Source organism: Sorghum bicolor, chromosome 9 (genome assembly GCF_000003195.3).
Source record: "Sorghum bicolor cultivar BTx623 chromosome 9, Sorghum_bicolor_NCBIv3, whole genome shotgun sequence".
Taxonomy (NCBI): domain Eukaryota; kingdom Viridiplantae; phylum Streptophyta; class Magnoliopsida; order Poales; family Poaceae; genus Sorghum; species Sorghum bicolor.
Genome location: NC_012878.2, coordinates 45,947,507 through 45,968,762, shown reverse-complemented (window position 1 = coordinate 45,968,762; position 21,256 = coordinate 45,947,507). Strand labels below are relative to the sequence as shown.

Genomic DNA, 21,256 nt, shown 5'->3' with positions numbered 1-21,256 from the left:
TGTGTATACACAAACCTGTGAGATGGCAGGGTTACAGAATGATGGATCTTGAATGTTCAAGCACCGTGGGTTCTTGAATCTTGTGGAATCTTGTCGCAAGGTCGAAGCGGCATCTGATGTCCTGTTTATTCCACACTCAACAGAACAAAGGGATAATCCTACTTAAGCTAGTGGTACACTAAATTAGCAGATATCAAGATCATTATCAGAATCTTCACGCCAATTGTTTCCCCGGTAACGGTGCCAAAAATGCTTGTTGGTATTTCTTACGCACAATTAAAATATGAAGGATTCCACAAGCGTACAGAAAACCATTGTAGCATTTTACCAGAAGTATTCTAGGTACCGTTATTTATATTTTACCACTAGGAAACAATGGATAGGAATTATGCATATATGACACACACCAGAGATATTGATAGTTCACCATCATGTATGTACTAACTAATACACCAACTAGACTAAAGTAGGGGTAAATAATAGATGATATGAATTATGCATATATGACACACACCGGAGAATTCTATGATAAAAGAGTAGATAGCTAAAGTGAGATGACAACGAGAGAGTTAAGGTTCCTAAATACTTCTCTATTACTAGGGTTCTATAATAACTAAATCATGGTAGGTGGAGCAATCACACAATAACACTTTGGGACATCAGAGCACTTAGCCACAGACAGATGAGAAGGGGGCTAGGACGGTCAGAGTATGGTCCTACAACACCAATCCAAACGTGATGGAATACGTCGGCCGTCAGGGCTGTCACCACCTAGGGCTACCACAACTATCCATAGAACTGGGTGCAATCTCAGGTAACCTATAGTCTAGACACCATGTCTCTACTACAAATTACTACTCTAGTCACAATTAATAACTAGAGCACCCGATGTGGGCGGATAACCTATGCTAAAGTATAACAACTATACTAACCAATCAAATGTAATGCATAAAAGTAAATAGAGAAGATGAAATATATTAAAGCATAAGTCTTACAAGAAAAGATACAAAGATATACCAGAACTCTGACAACTCCTCTGAAGACTCCTCCGGAACCTAGGCGTAGCGCCGCTCTCCCTAACTCTGAACTAGAACTAATCTACTACATTGGAAAATGTAGCCCTAATTCTCTAGAGGTGAGGGGTTATCCATTCGAGGGACGTCTCTACATCTCCATAATGTGGTGCCGTCAGGGAGGGGGTGAAAGGTCCAAATGGCTAGAGGGGGGGGTGAATAGCCTATTTAAATTTTCTACAAACTTCAACTAGACAAGTTGATTAGTAAAACAAAAGGCGAAGCTATTCTAGCACTAGCACAACTAAGCTATGCAATCCACCTACACAAGTCTAGCAAGAAAGCTAAACATTAGTTACAACAAGAGAGCACAACTAGAAGCTTGCTACACTCCTAAACAAGATAGCTAAGCTAAACAAGTTACACAACTAGCAATGTATGCACATAAGTAAAGGAGAGGGGAGTGATTGTTTTACCAACATTGTAGAGTAGAAATATAGCCAATCAATCAATCACAATTACAAGAGAATCCTTGGCAAGAAATGACATAAGATTTTTTTACCGAGGTTCACTTGCTTCCCGGCAAGCTAGTCCTCGTTGTGGCGATACACCCACTTGATGGATCACGAGCTAATTGGCAATCCAAAGCCAAACCCTCAGCAGGTGCCGCACATCCACTCACAAGATGGGGATCCTCCAAGCCACGAGCAATCCACTAGAGTAGCCAATTGCGATCTCCCGCAGAGAAGGCTCAAGAACCCCTCACTAATCACTTGGTGAGGATCGAAACGATCTCCAATCACGAGCTCAACACCACCGCTGCTCCAAGCCATCTAGGGCGTCGGGAAAGACCCAAGGGTAATAAGAAATCCGCAGCAAACTCAAGAATCAAGTGCCTCTAAATGCAACTCTCAAAGCAATGCACTTGAATCTCACTCAATCTCACTAGGATTAGCAATCAAGCAAGGAGATGAGTGGAGGGAGTGTTCTCTAGCTCAATGTATGCCTCAAGTATTCAAATGTGCAAGAGAGAACCTCCCAAATCCGGCCACCTCCTATTTATTAGCCCCCTCAGCAAAAGAGCCGTTGGGCACTTTCACTGGGCTAAAATCGGGGGCACCGGACGCTATTGATCGATGTTGCACCGGACGCTCTGCACCTAGTGTCCGGTGACACTCAATGGCTAACTATACTGCTTCTGACAGAGCACCGGATGCTAACTCGGAGTGTCCGGTGACACTGTCCGGTGTGAGGGTGAATCTTACACCCTCCATGAGTTTAGAACCGGACGCTACCCGGTGAGTCCGGTGCTAGCGTCCGGAGCCTAGGTCATCTTTAGGCCTTCCTGGGTTTAGGACTAGACGCTACACGGTGAGTCCGGTGCCTAACCCTAGGCACCCAGTCACTCTAACCGCAGTCAACCTCACCGGACGCACTCACATAGCGTCCGGTGAGTGTTTCTCAGTGAGAAACACTCCCGCGACTTCTCCAAATTTCCCACCGGTGCAATAGAAAGTATACACTTATTTTTCTCAAAAGCGCCAAAAATATACACTTATTTTTCTCAAAAGGAACCCAAACCCCTTTCAACCCTAGGAACTCCACCTCCTTTGAAAATGTGCTAACTGTTGGCGTTTCTTAGCGAAACCACTAAAGATAGAGTTTAAGTCCATCCCTAATGATAACACTAGAAACGTTCTTGGCATATCCTAACCACCATCACTTCAGAATGATAACCCAAGGCTCTTTACGGCGCGGGCCTAGGCAGTGCAGTCTGGTACTGATGATTAGTAATGCCAGATTGGCCTTCCTAACCATCCTTACTTACGATATGCAAAGTTGTGGCCCGGCGCCGGGTGAGTGCACAAGGATTACAATCTTTAAGTAAAGTTACTTAGGTACGCCAATCGATAGCTCAGTATGAAATAAAAATAACTCTGCAAGCGCACAGAACTATCATTGTAGCATTTCAACCCATAAATGGGTGTCGTATTTATAATTCCCGTAGTAAGGCATTTATATCTGTCATGGTTATAACATGATTACTTATTAAAATGCATGGTAGGCATAGAGTAAACAAGGGTAAGATATGATATTTGGAGATAGTGGACACACATCTAGGTCATCCTTAAGGATAAAAGATAAAATATAGAATAAAAGAATATAACTACTGAGCAGGCATGGTTCGTATATGACTGTGCTAAGAACTGTTAGTAAGTCATCTAACTAGCTTATCTAGAGATAGGATCAGGTTTGAGATGATAGGGAGATCCCCATAGCTGGTCTGCCAGCAAATAGAGACTTTACATGACTCCTATCGAATATCCGAACATGGGGGAATACGAAGGATGACAGGGCTGTCACCACCCTGCCACCTACCCCTCTGCCCATGGGATACCCGCATATCCACTGATCTCCGCATACCTGAACACCATGTTCACGTATTTGGAAACAACTCTTAACCCCCGCGGGCCCCAACCCTTCGGATTGACAGGCTAGGTTAAGAGCAACCGGAATGGCCCAGTGAACCATCATCTCATCCCTAATTCTACTTCTATTCATATAAGTTAGATGAACGATGAAGAACAGGGATGAACATATCAAGAACATAGCACAAGAACTAAGAACTAGTTCATATACTATGAACATGATATAGACACAACTATACTCTAGTTCATAAGCACAATTATATAAAGATAACAAGAACTTGCTCATGGAAGAAGACTGATTATGATTCATACCAAGAGGATCCTTTCTTCCTAGGAGACAAGCTCTCCTTGGTAGCTCTTGCTTTGCTCTACTACTAGTCTAATACTAAAGATACAAGTGAGAGGTGTGAGGAAATGTAGACACCAAATGATGTGTATTTTACAAATGAGGGGGAGCCATCTATTTATAGCCCAACTAGGACGGTTCGGGGGATCTAAATATGGTAGTAGGTGAAACCGTCCTATGCATGGCGGCATGCAACCGCCAGAGAAAGGTGGGGCCGGTTTGCCGCCACCAAGGTTGCGCCCGCAACCTGGTGGGCCCCACTTGGCCACTGCCTTCGCGTGGCTTGCTCCCTGCTAGACCTCCTTTGCTGCTTCGGTTACGATTGGGTCCAGTTCGATGTTGAAGATGAGCTTCTTGTTTATTTTTTATTGCGCACTTGTGAATTCGTCTTTTGTAAATTGCGCTTTCTTTATTTTATTGTTTTCTTCCACTTGTCACATTATAAATCCTGCAAAACAAAATACCATGGTACAAGTGGAACTATGTCAATAGCAAAAGCATATGTGATTTAAATATGTTTATTCCTCTTCTTTTTAGCCTAAGTTGGCAGTATAAAATCTTCCATAGTGACTACCAACAAGACCCCCAAGCTTAACCTTTGCTCGTCCCGAGCAAATAATTAAGTATGGTTGTTGATCAGGAGTTGCTACTATGCTGATATAATTCAGGAGTGTCATGCCTATAACAAAGCATTCATTCGCAATTTAAATAAGTTGGCATACTATCCACTCTTTACCTTAATTTCCCATGAGGCTTTTAGCTTCTCCAAATTCTTGGGTGGTTGCAAGATAGAACAGTTGTAACAGACTCACCAATCATTCATCTTTTGATAAACTATCAATCCGGAGGTTTTTTTTATAAGTTTTGCAAAATAAATGAGTTCCTCGAATGATTCACTCAATCGCTCAATGTGTATGAAATCCTTACCAAAGGCATTATGTGATTGCCTTTAAACCTTACCACTAAGGCTGAGAGCGGAGTTTTGGGCAGGTATAAAGGTGGGCGTACTTACGACACTTGTATTGCTAAGTCAAAGCCCGGACCATGAGGAGATAAAAATCATACACCTTGATTGAGATGTGCAAGTGTGTGGAGTATGAGGAATTGGTGGAAATCCTAATTCTAAATATTTTTTGTCACTCCTTTGCATCATGACTCTCTTTTATTTAGAGGATAAGAGAGGGAGGAAGAGGAAAACATATGGGCTCTATCTCTTAATTTTTTTCGTGACGGGGACTTTTGATTTTTTTTTCTTTCCCGTCTATGCCTTTTTGGCTTTTCCCTTTGGATATTTTTTTTCAACTATACTATAGCCCATATGTCTTGATGAATGGAATCAGAGAAATTTAAAGAGATGTCATGAGGACAAAAAGTAAGGAGTGAATTTGGGGATGCGCAAATCTTAGGATGAGAGTTTGGCATTTTTATTTGGTGGAAAGCTAAGGCACAACTCTCAGGATAAGAGTTGGCAAAAAAATTTTGATGGATGGAAGGGTGCATGTTGTGCGCGACTTCTCAGTGTAAGAGTCGGCTTTATTTGGTGGGTGTAAGTGAATCTCAATCATGGGTGCATGACCATAATCTCACTCTAGGATCTCAGAGATTTGACCCGACTCAAAGTTCCGCAAGCCGCATATGACTAAAGGTTTTAAGAACTGAGTAACAAGTCATCTGGCCTTGGTAGGTATTTCATAATCATTGAGGAACCCTTTGTTTTGAATTTTTGAAAAGAAAACTCCGGATGTCAAGTTTCTCTTAAGACAAAGTCATAGCAAAATCTATTTGTACCATATCATGTCTCGCAACAACTTAGAAAAGGATCATGCATTTGCAACCCACAAGATTTCAAGTTTTCAGAATAGGACATTTTTAGCCAACAAACTTAAATCTTGATGAAGACTAAGTTATAACTTAGACACTAAAGAATTATAGACAGAGCAACTATTCATCATTTCAGCAGAAGAGCAACTAGCATATTAAAACACATATGAGAGAGGAATTTTTTATATATATAAAGAAAAGAGTGCTGAAAATTAAATACTAAAATTGAAGTGCAAGAAAATAAGATACATGTTACCTCTGTGGGGGTTCTCCCCCAAGCTAGCTTATTGCTGCGGTCCCTGGAAAAATCCAATAGACCGTAGCAATGCCAACTGCTCCTCGTGCCGTCGACGGTTTGCATCCTCCAGGTCCACGAAGCTCTGTTGGGTCTGCTGATGCCACTGGGTGGAAGTCTGGATGTGGGCATTCAACGTACCCCGGATTTGTCTTTGCTGGAGCTCCAGTCCACCCATGCGAGTGTTGAGGGAGTCTAGGGTAACCTGAGGGCGAATAGGAGGTGGCATGTCTTCTTCATCTAGGGTGTGCTCCTGATGTGGTTGCCTAGATCCTCCTGCCTCATGTGAATGCTGTCCCTTGGAGCCTCCTGCTCCATACATCTCCTGCCAGCCCAAGCCTCCTGCCTTATATGGTGAAGGAACATACCCCATACCATAACCATACCCAGGGGTGAACCCAGGTGTGGTCATAGTTGGGGACCATCCCCTCTCTGGTGCAGCTGGTGCTGGCATAGGCTGGGTTGACTAAGCTTGCTGTGCTGCCTCCTCTTGCCTCATCCTGCGTGATTCCCTGCGAGAAGCAGAACTCCTACGAGCTTCTTCTTTCTCAACAAGCTTGAAGGTGAGAGATGGGCAAGTATATAAAGCGAGATTCGGGTTAGGTAACGGAATCTCGTTTATATATCCCGGAAAATAAAACACAAAGCCATTTCCGGATGCATTGCGCTTGATCACATGGGCTTGTGCCAGATAATGCTCATTAATCATGATGCGAGGAGAGGTAAGGTAAACTATAGCATTAGCAGCCTGTGGATTAACACTAGCAGCAAGACGAGTGATGAGTGAAGTGCACAAGATAGGTGTGGCAGTTTTAAAAGAATGCAGCTAATGCTTAACAATTTCATAAACAGGTGCAACTTTGATTTTCTTAAGCATGGCATAAAGCATCTTCAACTCAAGATCCAAAACCAGATGGGTATCATCCCTAGAGAAAAAAGAACAAGCAAGCCACTTATGCAAAAGCCTAAGTGTGGGATGATGGATGTTGTTGGCATTGGGTTGGAATTTTCCCACAACGTTCTGTCCCGAGATCAGGTGCCAGAAACTATGACGATTATAACCAGAGAGGGAAAAATCCAAATCGATAGAGCAACACGCATTAAAGCCTAAGTGTGCCGCCACATCTTTTCAGAAGAGAGAGTACTCAATGCCAAAGCAACAGAAAGAAATACCATTGTCAACGATTTGCAGAGTGCCCAAAAATTGGATCATCAGAAGACGTGATCCATGCTCATGAACGGGGGCAACTCGGCTCCAACCAACATGACCAAAAATGATATTAAATTCTACATCCATACCTATCTGTTTGAGGAAGACAGGGTCGAAAGTCGGCGAGTGTAGGAATACGCATTCCTTTAGGAGCTCGTACGCCTGCTTCTCCCGATCACTCTCCAAGTCAATGAAGGGGGCGTCGGCTTCGTTGATGGCGTGGCCGGTGAGCGTCTCCCCTTCATCTTGAGATGGTTGGCCCTCTTGTGCAGGAGCACTCGAGCTGGATCCCCTGCGCGAGCGACGACCTCTCCGGTGTAGCTCGGAAACTCGATCACCGATTCCACTCATGGTGGGTGGCTAGCACTTTGAGCTTGAGCAAGAGGTTGTGCAGATTTTTCTTGCACAAAAGCTTATGTGGACAAGAGTGAAGAATGGTGGAGCAAGTGGAAGATGGAGGGAGTGAAGAAAATATGAATGTGAGAGGGGTGAGGTGCTCCACCCGGGATCCTCTCTATTTATAGAGCTGATCGCAGGAGCGGGAGCCCCCTCCACAACGGTCACTAGCCGTTGCCAGAAGGCGGTGGCCAGTAGCCGTTGGGCAGGGTGCGGCCGCAACCAGGTGCGCCCGCAACTTGGTGGGCCCCACTCTGCCTCCCCTTTTGGCAATGCCCTCCAACGACTACTCCAAGGGAGTAGTCGGTTGCTGATGGGTCTAGTTCGAAAACTTGCTCCAGATTTTGATTTTCCACAAAATTATTCCAAACTTTTTATTTTTCAAAAATAAAATAAAAATAAGATTTGAAAATCTAAAAGCCTCTAAAAACAAGAAATGATTTTTATAAGATTTTTGGAGAAATTTTATTTTAGACTAAAACAAGGAATTTTATAAAATGAGAGAGAGGTAGAAAGTAAAATATATTTATATACTTTTATAAAGATAAAAACTCTTCTTCTCTTTTTTTCAAGGAGGATTAGAATATAATACCTGAGTGGGGGCACCTCCCCCAAGCTTGGATGATAGTGCGGGCCTATCAGATACAAATTCTTTCCTTATATATATATAAATATATAAATTTTTTATTTTTTTGATAAATACCGAAGACCTTTTGGTAAGGGCACAACGTTTATAGTCCGTTGGCGAGACTCTTCTTCCTTCATTGCCCTGTAGCTGCGTGAACAAACTCAGAGGAAGGTTTGGGTTGCCCCGGAATCTTCCTTGTGTCGTTGACAGGGATAGAAGCAGCTATGCGAGTCATGTGTGTTTCTATCATTTTATTAAAGCTAGCTTGATTTTTAACAGACAAAGAAAGAGCTTAAAGCTTAGCATTTATATTTTTAAAAACTTTGTCGTTAAAGGACAGCTTCTTGGTAAGATTCTCATTGATCTTAGCTTGTCCCAAAATGAGATATTTCAAGGAAGGTTGATTTGAAAAAGAGTTTGAGAAGTTATTACCTTATGGGCCGTGCTGATTGTACCACCCACTGTTACCTTGCTGAGGTGGCTTATACCCGTTGTTGACGAATGAAGCTTCTTCTTGGGTCTCAGGGCAATTGTTCCCTGAGTGGCCATTGTCACCACAGACTTCACACGATGTGTGTGAGTCTATGGCTTGGACGGTGTTGGTATTCATTATAGTGTCGTCCACCTTCTGTAACAGCAAGTCGATTTTTGCGGCCAACAGCTTCGTCTCCTTGGTGGACTATGAGCCTTTTTGTGGTTTCCTTCCTTCTCCCCAACTTTGGTTCGCCACCATCTTCTCGATGAGGGCGGTAGCTTGGGCAATGGTGAGAGAAAGGAAGGCACCTCCAGCTGCGGCATCAACGTGCCCCTTTGACATGGCCGTAAGGCCTTCGTAGAAGTTCTGGAGCACTAGCCAGTCTTCCATTCCATGATGAGGACAGGCCCGGATGTACTCCTGGAGCCTTTCCCATGCTTCGGGGATGGACTCTAGTGAAGACTGCTGGAAGTTGGAGATCTTCCCCTTAGAGCACTGGTTTTGCTCATGGGGAAGAACTTAGCGAGGAATGCCGCGGAACACTTGTTCCAGGTGTCTACAACTTCCTTGTTCTAGTAGAACCACTGTTTCGCCTTTCCCATGAGGGAGAAAGGAAACAGACGGAGCGTGATGCTGTCTTGTGCGACGTCTTTGATGACGATAGTGTCGCACAACTCAAGGAAGTGCTGAAGGTGAGCGTTGCATCTTCGCTTGGCAAGCCACAGAACTGACTTGCCTGCACCATCGAGATGAGGCCAGTACGGATCTCGAAGTTGCCATTCCCAACATTGACAGCGGGCCCAACGGGCACGTTGGCAAAAGTGGGAGTGGAGTAGTCACGGAGAGTCTTGGCCATCGCGAAAAGTACGGTTGGTGCAGGGGTGATTGGTTTGTCTGCCGGTGACGTAGCAGAGGATGAAGTGATGAATGCCTTTTTCTTCCCTACTAGTTTCTCTAGATTGCTGAGGAAGTTGTCCGGCAGGTCAAAACCAGTCATACACTATCCTGTTTTCATTCCAATAAAAAGATGGAAGAAAACAACAAAGTTAGCCTGTTTAAACTATGACTACCCATGCTTATTATGCAATCAATGTTATTTCCAGTAAGATGTTAAATGCCTTCCCCGGCAACGGCGCCAGAAATGCTTGTTGGCGTTTCTTAGCGAAACCACTAAAGATAGAGTTTAAGTCCATCCCTAATGATAACACTAGAAACGTTCTTGGCATATCCTAACCACCATCACTTCAGAATGATAACCCAAGGCTCTTTACGGCGCGGTCCTAGGCAGTGCAGTCTGGTACTGATGATTAGTAATGCCAGATTGGCCTTCCTAACCATCCTTACTTACGATATGCAAAGCTGTGGCCCGGCGCCGGGTGAGTGCACAAGGATTACAATCTTTAAGTAAAGGTACTTAGGTACGCCAATCGATAGCTCAGTATGAAATAAAAATAACTCTGCAAGCGCACAGAACTATCATTGTAGCATTTCAACCCATAAATGGGTGTCGTATTTATAATTCCCGTAGTAAGGCATTTATATCTGTCATGGTTATAACATGATTACTTATTAAAATGCATGGTAGGCATAGAGTAAACAGGGGTAAGATATGATATTTGGAGATAGTGGACACACATCTAGGTCATCCTTAAGGATAAAAGATAAAATAAAGAATAAAAGAATATAACTACTGAGCAGGCATGGTTCGTATATGACTGTGCTAAGAACTGTTAGTAAGTCATCTAACTAGCTTATCTAGAGATAGGATCAGGTTTGAGATGATAGGGAGATCCCCATAGCTGGTCTGCCAGCAAATAGAGACTTTACATGACTCCTATTGAATATCCGAACATGGGGGAATACGAAGGATGACAGGGCTGTCACCACCCTGCCACCTACCCCTCTGCCCGTGGGATACCCGCATATCCACTGATCTCCGCATACCTGAACACCATGTTCACGTATTTGGAAACAACTCTTAACCCCCGCGGGCCCCAACCCTTCAGATTGACAGGCTAGGTTAAGAGCAACCGGAATGGCCCAGTGAACCATCATCTCATCCCTAATTCTACTTCTATTCATATAAGTTAGATGAACGATGAAGAACAGGGATGAACATATCAAGAACATAGCACAAGAACTAAGAACTAGTTCATATACTATGAACATGATATAGACACAACTATACTCTAGTTCATAAGCACAATTATATAAAGATAACAAGAACTTGCTCATGGAAGAAGACTGATTATGATTCATACCAAGAGGATCCTTTCTTCCTAGGAGACAAGCTCTCCTTGGTAGCTCTTGCTTTGCTCTACTACTAGTCTAATACTAAAGATACAAGTGAGAGGTGTGAGGAAATGTAGACACCAAATGATGTGTGTTTTACAAATGAGGGGGAGCCATCTATTTATAGCCCAACTAGGACGGTTCGGGGGATCTAAATATGGTAGTAGGTGAAACCGTCCTATGCATGGTGGCATGCAACCGCCAGAGAAAGGTGGGGCCGGTTTGACGCCACCAAGGTTCCGCCCGCAACCTGGTGGGCCCCACTTGGCCACTGCCTTCGCGTGGCTTGCTCTCTGCTTACATCCTCACCTCCTTAAGAGATCGACGTCCTCATCGATCAACCCCAAGCCAGGAACATCCTCTCTTGGCCACGTCCGTGCATCCAGTGCCAGCGCATGTGCCATGCTGTGTGACCACTCTGGGTCCACACCAGCCATGCACACCATGCCTGCGCAACTGCAACACACGCGCCCGTGAAACCACGAGAGTCGGCTCTGATACCATTCTGTAACGTCCCGCCTCCACGAGGCCGGGCCCGCTTACATTTGACTGCTTTTCTAGGACATAGTCAGCCCCCACAAACCAACACTAGTCTTTTCTGCACACTTTGTCCTCACTTGTGCGCACTCGGGAAGCACTTCCCGGTCGGTCACCCATCCCTAAATTTCTCCATGCCAAGCACGCTTAACTTTAGAGTTCTTTGGAGATGGGCTTCCAGAAAAGAAGTTGCAACTTGTTGGTATGAGTCTCCTATTAATCCTATTAAGCCCTGGGCCGGGTGTTACATCAATCTGTCGCACCCGATTTTCCAAAGAATACCAAGCGCTAACTATATGTGTGCCCAGGATGTCCACACGACACATATAGTGACAAATATGGAGAATATCAAGAACAATGTTTTATTACATATCAAAACATAGTTACAACAAGGCTTACATCTATTACAAAGCATAGCGAAAACTATTCTTAATCTTTACTTTGGGTGTCCATACTCCACAGGGACGGTTGACTGGGGGTACACTCGCCTAGTTCTCTTAGAATATCTCAGGGAACTCCACCTTTGACTGACCATCTGGTACCCATCCGGGATTTTTTATTGTTGAATGTAAAGCAAGTGTGAGCGCACCATACTCAACAAGTATAACATGAGGGGATGCAAGGCTCAAAAGGCCTGACTTGGTTTGACTGCGATAAGCATTTTTAGTTGGTCATATTTTATTATTAGACCTATGTTTCTAGGTTATGCTTAAGCTCCCAAGGTGAGAAGTATAATTAACATCAACATTACTCATCACCCAAACCATCCATAGAACCATCTATCTCAAAAAGGATCCAGGCCACTCGTGTCCGTGAGCACGGCTGATATATCAGTTTTTATAACTCTGCAGAGTATGTACATCTTTACCCATGAGTCGTGATTGCCCTTTGCCCGAGGGAGCCAACCTCTTGACTGACTTCCAAGGTAAGTCGGCAGGGATCACTACGTAACCTTTCACTAGACACCCTAACTAGTTAGTGGTCGCGAGGTTTCAGCGGCAAGTGTGCATAGAGACCCCCTCCAAGAGGCACATGTGGTCGCGACACTGTACACACCAAGGTAGGAGCAAAACTATACACCACGAGGCACCCCCCTCCCCCTCTTGCGCCTTTCGGTAACCACTAACAAGCTAGAGACGTACTAGATACTTGATTAAGATCAGAGCCTTGTGATTCTCATTGTTGTACTGTCAGTCCTGGGTTGCCGCTTTAAGATTCAGTCCTTACGGAGGGCAGACTAGAGCACCCAAAAGGCCAAATGCTCTAGCCCCCTGATATCCATGTTGCCAGAAAGCATCATTGTAATATTGATTCCATAATCATTAATCAGTATTAATATTATACAGTTTGGTGATTGCAAACTAAGCAAACTAACCATATGCATAACCCCAGGGTAAACAAGGATACAAGATACAATAGTTCTAGGCAAAGTCCTTAGGGGTTTATCATATTAGACTCATGCACATGAAGAGGTGATTAAATAGTTTATTAGGTAACAAGGGAACTCATGTTACACTTGTCTTCCAAAACACTTGCCGATGGTTCCACTTCTCAAAGATATACTCCTCATGTAGCTCCACTTCTAATGTCAGCAAACAATCGATACAAGCATCACAAGAGAACCTAAAAACAATACACCAAGCATTACGAAATAAGACTTAAAGGTTTTAAACATGTAAGGATTGTAACGACGAACATATGAGCGCATAAACAACAAAACAGAGCTATAGTTTAATGAGGCATAGAAGCTCAAAGGTAGAAGATGGAAGGTACGATAAATGATAGGAATAGAATAGACATGATGTATGTGGTCTAACATGAAAGATTTAGAGAGTATAAGGATTTATAGATGAATGGCAAATGATGAGAGGACTGTATACAATGTGGATAGGACATTATGAAGTAAGCATACAAAGAATTAAGAGATAGATCAGATGACTATGTGTTGGGTATTTTAAACGCAAACAGAAAAATCTGCAAGTGCACGGATACCGATGTAGCTTTCACCCGGGAGTATTCGAGAGTATCGATTTTCCACAGGGAACGTGAGTGTACTAATTAAGATTCAAGATCACCCAAGGATAACTATATAATTATTTTTGGTGGGAAGAGAGAAAGTTTCCTGAGAGTTCTCTAGCTGATCTAAGAATCAAGAATTACTGCAAAGATTATTTATTTCGAGACATCAGAGCACTAACCACAGAAAGAGATGAGAAGGGGGCTAGGAAGGTCTGACTACGGTCCTACAAACACCGATCCAAACGAGGTGGAATACGTCGACCGTTAGGGCTGTCACTACCCTAGGGCTACCACAACAATCCGCAGGATTGAGTGCAATTCCAGGTAATTGCAAGACTAAACACCACATCTAATCTATTAATTACTACTCTAGCGTTATAAAGACTAGAGCACTTGATGCAAGCGGGAATCCAATAAATAACTTGAATGTAAATAAAAGTAACTAAAGAACTCAGGAATTTTGAATTGAAGAACCTGGAGAACGATGAAGAACGAACCAGTTGCTGCAAAAGTACAATGTTGAGGAAGATTCGACAGATCCGGCTCCTCCTCCTCTCTCCTCTTCTCTCTCCCTATTTTCTAGATTACAACTAGAACTAACTAGAACTAGAACTAGAAGAACTAGAACTAGAACTAGATGAACTAGAGGTAGAACTAGAAGAACTAGAGGGATCCTCTCTACTTGGATGAAGAATTGAAACCCTAACTTTGATTCTGTAGAAGAGGTATGCCTCCAGGGGGCCTTGCTTATATAGTCTTTTCAGATGAATCTGGGCCGTCGGATCAAACCGACATTAATCGCACGGTTTTCCTTGATCCCTTAGGTCGGTGGAACATGATCTCCGAAAAGGACTCTGTTTGGGCACTGTAGGTGGGCGGGCGCCCTGCCTCCGAGCCCGATCACCTTCCCATTCGTTCCCGTGGCTTCTGGAGTCTTCTAGATGGTAGAAAATTGCGCGGCACGTTAATATCTCTATGTAAACCCGACGTGTGGGCCTTTCCTCCGTATTTCCTGATAACCCCCTGCAGAAATAGACAAACACCAAAACTCATGGAATTCTGTCAGATAAAACCCTAAGTCTGGGTGTTGGTTGCATATAGGTCCTTTTCCATGATTAATTGACGGTTAAATGTGAGCATTAAGGACCGTCAACAAGCTCCCCCAAGCTTAACCTTTGCTCGTCCCTGAGCAAAAGATGAACCCAAGAGTTTCTGCAGTGGTTTCATGCCTTAAAGGTACACATGCGTTCAAACAAGATCTCATCTCTGGGTTAGGGTAAACTGTTAAGATTTAAACTTACTCATTTTACCTTCCACCATGGGGCTTGCAACCGTCACTTGTGTCTTGAGTAGTTAAAAGATAGAATGGTCTAGTCAAGCGCCATGTCTCTTGTTCTTTGATTAACTATAGCTCTGGAGTTATTGCAGATTTTCAAATAAAACTCAGAGATTCCTTGTATGACTCTCTCTAGTCTCTCTTTTGTGGTATTTCTAGATCCTTACCAAGGCAGTAATGGTGTATGCCTTCTCTCAAAGTATGTGGTATTTTTGGTATGAGGCACAGTGGCATTGCCTTCTCTATCACCCTACTCTAAATAGGTTTTGATATCTGGACCTCATAGGTGGGAGACAACTTGTTGATACAAAAGCTGATCTGCAAACACAAAGGGCTAATACCCGATTTAAACGTTAAGGCGTGCCAGCCGATTTGACCTTACTATCGGCAAAGGTGATAACTCGAATACTTTGGTCCTGACAACAGCGATGCGCCCGGATGTCACGGCCAAGAGGTATTCACGCGGAACTCGAGAACGCGCCGAGCTTAAGTCGACGAATTCCTAAGAACTCGTAATGAAAAGGAAAAAGTATGACGAAGTCGTCGAAAAGTAGATTGCTGGAATATGAGTAAAAACTAGTGTTTGATTGAATGATTGATTTTTACAAGGTTCTAGGGTCTATATTTATACCCTGCTCAAAGAGCTACAACCAGACACGACTAGAATTCGAATTCCAAATTAAACAGAATCCGTACACAAAACGATTTAAATAACTAAGGAAAACATAAAACCATCCTCCCGTAACGAACTGAAACACCGCCGCGGACCAACCAGCCATCTTCGAATCTTCCTTCACACCATCGGCAGATTCCCCATCGGCAACCACCTCCATCGGCAACTTTCCTGTAGATCAATGACTATTACCCTGTCTTGCCGATTCACATCCTACCGATCCCGGATACGCGTCGAAAAATGGCGTCAACACATGCCCCCCAATTTCAGAGTATGAAATCATTAATGCTCCGAAATTCTTTGCAGTAAGGATGCCTTTCCGCAATTAATACTCTCAATTCGGTAACCGACAGCCTCAATCTGAACAACTCTGATCCTATTCCTCTGCAGATACCTTGAAACCCTCAACTTCCTAAACGGATACCTCCACTTCAAACGCCCATCGGCAAGGTTACCGTTACAGAGACCTGCCGATGGACTGACCAGGACGTTCTGCTTAGTAAAGTATCTTATCCTCCCCAACGAATATTCCCACTTTATCCGTCCATCGGCGATATGACCGTTACAAGGCACTACCGATGGACCGACCAGGAAATCTCGCACAGTAAAAATATCTCCAGATCACGACCGCTTCCTATTAAATCACGTGCACAATCCCTCGATTATCGTGCGAACAGTTACTATATCTTCCTGAGTATCCTCGGATTTCACAGATACGGCGAAGTGATAAGTCAGATTTACCCTTGCCCATTTTGTCCTATAAATAGTTCCTTCTCGGGTACTCCTTCCCCATCACATCATTCTACAGCTCCAACTCCACTTTCCCGGCGGCGGCGTCGTTCGAGAACTCCAAAATCTCCAGCGAAGTCCCTTCTTCACCAACCCCGAAGCCTTCGATCATCCTCATCGTGAAGAGATGGCCATCAACTTCACCATCCCTGAGGTTAGTTCTTCATTCCACCTCTTGTGCTTTTCCCGCATTCCTGTTCGTCCGTAATTTATTTCACTGAACATCTTTTTCTTTTTCTTTCTTTTTGTTCTTATCCTTCTTTTCATCCCTAAAACCAACAGGATCTGTCCAACAAACTAATCATCCCTACCGATCAGCCGCACCTCCAATGCCTTGGTCCATTAGGGAATCCAGATCCCACAGATTTGATTAACGCAGAAACAAACAGGATCCCTTTTAGAGCCGAAAACTTTTCCTTAGATCTGTGGAAGGATACTTTTCGCTCCTGGCCTAGCCCCACCGTAGGATGGAAGGATTGGTTCTTGAGAGTCAGCCACTCAAACGAAGTCCAGTGGGGTGAGAGAAAACTGGACCAATGTATCAGGTTGTCCATTGCCGATATGCATAGGAACGAGTCGTTGTTGATAGCTGCATCATACTTCTGGTCAGACACACTCAATGCCTTCGTCTTTGGCCACGGTCCTGCTTCCCCTACTCTTGCCGATGTAGTTATGCTCACCGGCCTGGACGTATCTTCTGCCGATAGCACCCACTTTTTTGACACCGCGCCTAGCGCCAAAGTGGAAACCCGCGCCATCGGCGGCTGGTCCGGGTATATTCAGAAGTATCGTAAGACGGGGCCCGTCAACATAAAGGAGCAAACTACCTTTCTGAACATGTGGCTGGACAAATTCATATTCTGCGGCCGATCGGCAGGACCGACCTCTATTTACCTATCGACGGCAGAGAGGCTGGCTAATGGTGGCCGATTTCCCCTTGGCCGATACCTCCTTGGTGCTGCCTACCATCTCCTCCACCAGGTAGCTAAGAAACTCCTGCTCGGTCAGCCCATCGGCAACTTGGGGGGTCCCTGGTGGTTTATTGACATGTGGCTCAACCTTCACATGCACAAGCGCCTTGAGTTCGACCTCTTTGCACAGCGTTTCCCCAGGGATATAGCCGAGAACCATGAACTGGATGAAGAAGAATCGGCAACTTACCCTCCTCTGAACTTTGGTGAGGCTGCCATAGTCCTGCCTGGCACAGGAGGTAACGCAGATTAGGTCAGCCGATTCTTCCAAACCTTGTACGAAGGTCTAACCAGAGAACAGCGAGCATGGATGCCCTATGAAGATCCAGACACCATGTTCCCTTTGGTCTTCCATCAATGGCGAATCTAGGAAAAATCATCGTCGGGGTCGGTCTAGAATTTGAGCCATAAACCCATAACTAATGTTGATAATAATCTAACACCATACATAAATATATATATATATAAATATATATATATATAAATATATTGCAAATAGTAACTAGTAAGCATTCATACATGGAAAAATGTGACGATAACATAATTTGAGCAGAAAAAACTATTTACAATAGTGGTTACCTATTATAGTTTCACCCTACGAGTACGATCAGCCATATTCTGGAAACGAACTATGATATCCTCATTTGGAATTGCATGAAGAAACTCTTGCTCAACGAAAGAAATGACACAATCATTCATAAATCCATCGCCGATTCGGTTTCGCAAGTCCGTCTTCACTATCTTCACTGCTGAGAAAATCCTTTCCACCGACACCGTCGCAATAGGAAGAACTAGCACAAGTTTGAGGAGCCGATATACCAAAGGAAAAGAAAGATGTTTGTTTGTACCCACCATCATTTTACCAAGCTCAGAAATGTGGCCACTTGGTTAAATCTAGCATCAGCTCGCACATTGTCAATGTAAAGATTAAGGTCAATAATAAGATCATCTAGGTCGCATGGACCAAAATCATCAGGATAGGCCTTAGACAATTCCATCAAACTCTCAACTTTGAATGCATGAAAAGAATTTTTTGGGCTAAAAGCAGCAATATTAGTAAGCAGTTGAGAATTTATCTCACTAAAACGGTCATTAAATTTTGCAAGCTGTAAATCAATAACTGGGTTCAAGCAATCAAATCTGTAGTGCTCATAGTTGGTGCAGTTGGTCTTCTTCCTTGGTTTGTGTCTATCAATGTACTCTTGTTCTAGGTCTAACTTTGGAATTCCATATTTCTCACAAAAAGATAGCACAGAACTCAGTAAGGAATCCCAACCATCATCCCTAATTTCCTGAAACTTTTGTTTTGTTAAGTGCACCTCTGACATAGCCTCTAAGATGTCATTATCCTTCCTTTGTAATGCCAATGCCAAAGAATTTGCATGTCCCAATACAAGCAACATTTACTGCAAGTGGAACACAAGGTCAAAATCCTTGAGATAGTCCATGAGGCCACGAGCTTGACGTTTCTTGGCATCCGTGGGACCTTCTTTTTCAACATATTGGAGCACTTCACTAACATCTGTGAATAAACTGCTTATCCTTTTCAGAGTTTTATAATGAGATGACCAACGAGTATCACCAGCTCTAGCAAGTGATTGTTCTTGATTTAATTCTGTTCCAGTACTAAGTTGTCCACCGCCTATTTCTTTTGCAACTCTCTCTTGTTGACTTTCTCGAATCATATCCTTCCTTTTGCAAGAGGCTCTAGCAACATTAATCAATAGAGATACCATGTCAAAGAAATCACCAATATCATCATTCTTTTTAGCTACTGCAACAATGACTAACTGCAACTGATGAGCAAAGCAATGAATATAATATGCAGAACTATTTTCTCTCAAGATTAAAGCTCTCAATCCATTAAACTCTCCTCTCATGTTACTTGCTCCATCATAACCTTGGCCTCTGATTTGTTTTATGCTCAATCCATACTTACCAAATAGACTATCAATATTAGATTTGAGACATGAAGCTGAGGTTTCGCTCACATGAACTAGACCAATAAGTCTTTCTTTTATTGACCCACTCTTGTCCACATACCTCAAAACCACTGCCATTTGCTCCTTGCCAGAAACATCGGCTGATTCATCTACCAATAAACAAAATACATCGCCACCAATTTCTTCAACAATAGATTTCACTATGGTCTGAAAAATATAGACACCATTAATTCATCCACATAAACAACATATGAGAGATAAAACAGAACGTCTAAAATAAGGAATTTTTTCCTTACCTCGGCAAAACAATTTGCAATATCTCTTTGGATGTGTGGAGCCACCATTTGTGCATTCCTTAAAAGCCTTTTGTTTCTGTCATTTTGCTTTTCCAAAAGGTCCACTAGCTCTAGGAAATTTCCCTTATTTTTGGACTCTTCTAATTCATCATGACCTCGAAAAGCTAATCCTTGATGCAACAAGAATCGAGTAGCATCAATAGAAGTATTCAATCTCTTACGATATTCCTCTATAGTGATGTCTTTCTGCTTGTTCAAAGCATTGACAATGGATTGATCAGGCTTCATCAAATTGTTACATCTTTTGACTGTCGTGTTTTGGAAACTATTAGGTCGGATGCCTACATGATCCTGCAATCTATCCGATTTGTTAAATCCATCCCAACCATCTTTTGCAAATGCATCATTCCCACCTTGGCCCTCATTGCTATCTCTGAATAAATAGCAATACAAATAGAAATATTTATCCACCTTCTCACTATACTCAAGTCAATCATATTTTGTGAACCATTCAGCCTGAAATCGACGTGGTACACCTGCTATGATTTTCTGAGGATATTTAAAACCAAGCGGTGGTCTAAAAGGACCTCTAATCAAATACTTCCGCCTTATCTCATTTTGTAGCTTTTCACCAATGTAATCTGAAATTTTTCTTCTATCTGCTGGATCATATGGAAGCTCGTCAAAATTTACCTCACGACGTCAGATTCGCGAAGAACGTTGAGCTGTATTGTTGGCGTTTGTTGTATCTGCATCTCTTCTTGAAGTTCCTCCATCAATATGCTCCCTTACATCTCCTGAGGTGCCTCCGTCATTATCATTTGTTGGGGTTAATTTCCTTTTCAAAAATCGATCCATCGTGCTTTGATTGCCTATCAAATTATTTAGATCAATCAGGGAAGGGGAACGCAACATGCAAGTAAATTCAATCATTCAATCACTAATTTAGTAATGTACTTACTTTCCATGTTTGTTGGAGGGCGGAGACGATCTGCCGCTGTCTGCGAGGAAGCCAGCAAGTTGGATCGGAAGGATTTCAAGAGGCAGATGAATCGTTGCAGCAGCCGGCGGCTGAATGTCGTATACTCGTATAGGTATAATCGATGTGGGCATGTGTCCTCTGGGCTGCTCGCTGCTGGGCTGTTGGGAGAATCTAATTGGACTGCTATTGACCTGTTGTGCTGGGCTGCTGGCATGTGGACTGTTGTGGGCTGAAGACTAACGAGTATTACCGGGGTCAGCACTTTTTTTTAACGGGGTCAAGCATGGTGAAAATTTATACATGTATACATGCTCGTACAAAGTCGTCGGGGTCAGCTGACCCCGATACGACCACGTAGGTTCGCCCCTGTCTTCCATCCATTCAACAATGATCTTAATAAGGATGACGAGGTAATGATGGCACTGATCACCCCCAGAGTTATACCAGTGAACTTCTTCGGCAGTGGGAAAACCTCTAGCCAAACCTATGAGTTTTACAACCCATCAGCATTAGCTCGTCAATTAGCCTTCGGCCAGCTGCCGATTGCACTCTGTTATGCCGATGTGATAAAACCCAGAGAGGTCATCAATAATCTCCTCGAGTGGATCCGAGTGGCCCAGCTAGCACCGAATGCCGATACAGATGTCGATTTGTCAGAGTGGGTTCCAGTTCTCTTTGTCACTCAGGCATACAAGCAATGGTGGGAGGAGTGGCATGATCCCCAGTACAAAGTCCTCGACAATACTGTAAGTACCTTTGAACCGATATTTTTATCCCCTTACTCCCATTTTCATCGGTAACTTAC

General features: G+C 43.4%; 1 protein-coding gene across 1 annotated transcript; it reads right to left on the bottom strand.

Moving 5' to 3' along the window:
- On the bottom strand, positions 18,634 to 20,245 carry LOC8077914 (zinc finger MYM-type protein 1). The gene is made up of 3 exons (XM_021448151.1): positions 20,163 to 20,245; positions 19,547 to 19,902; positions 18,634 to 19,301 (listed from the first exon to the last, which is right to left on the bottom strand). The coding sequence occupies exons 1-3, from the start codon at positions 20,243 to 20,245 to the stop codon at positions 18,634 to 18,636; spliced, it is 1,107 nt and encodes a 368-aa protein (XP_021303826.1).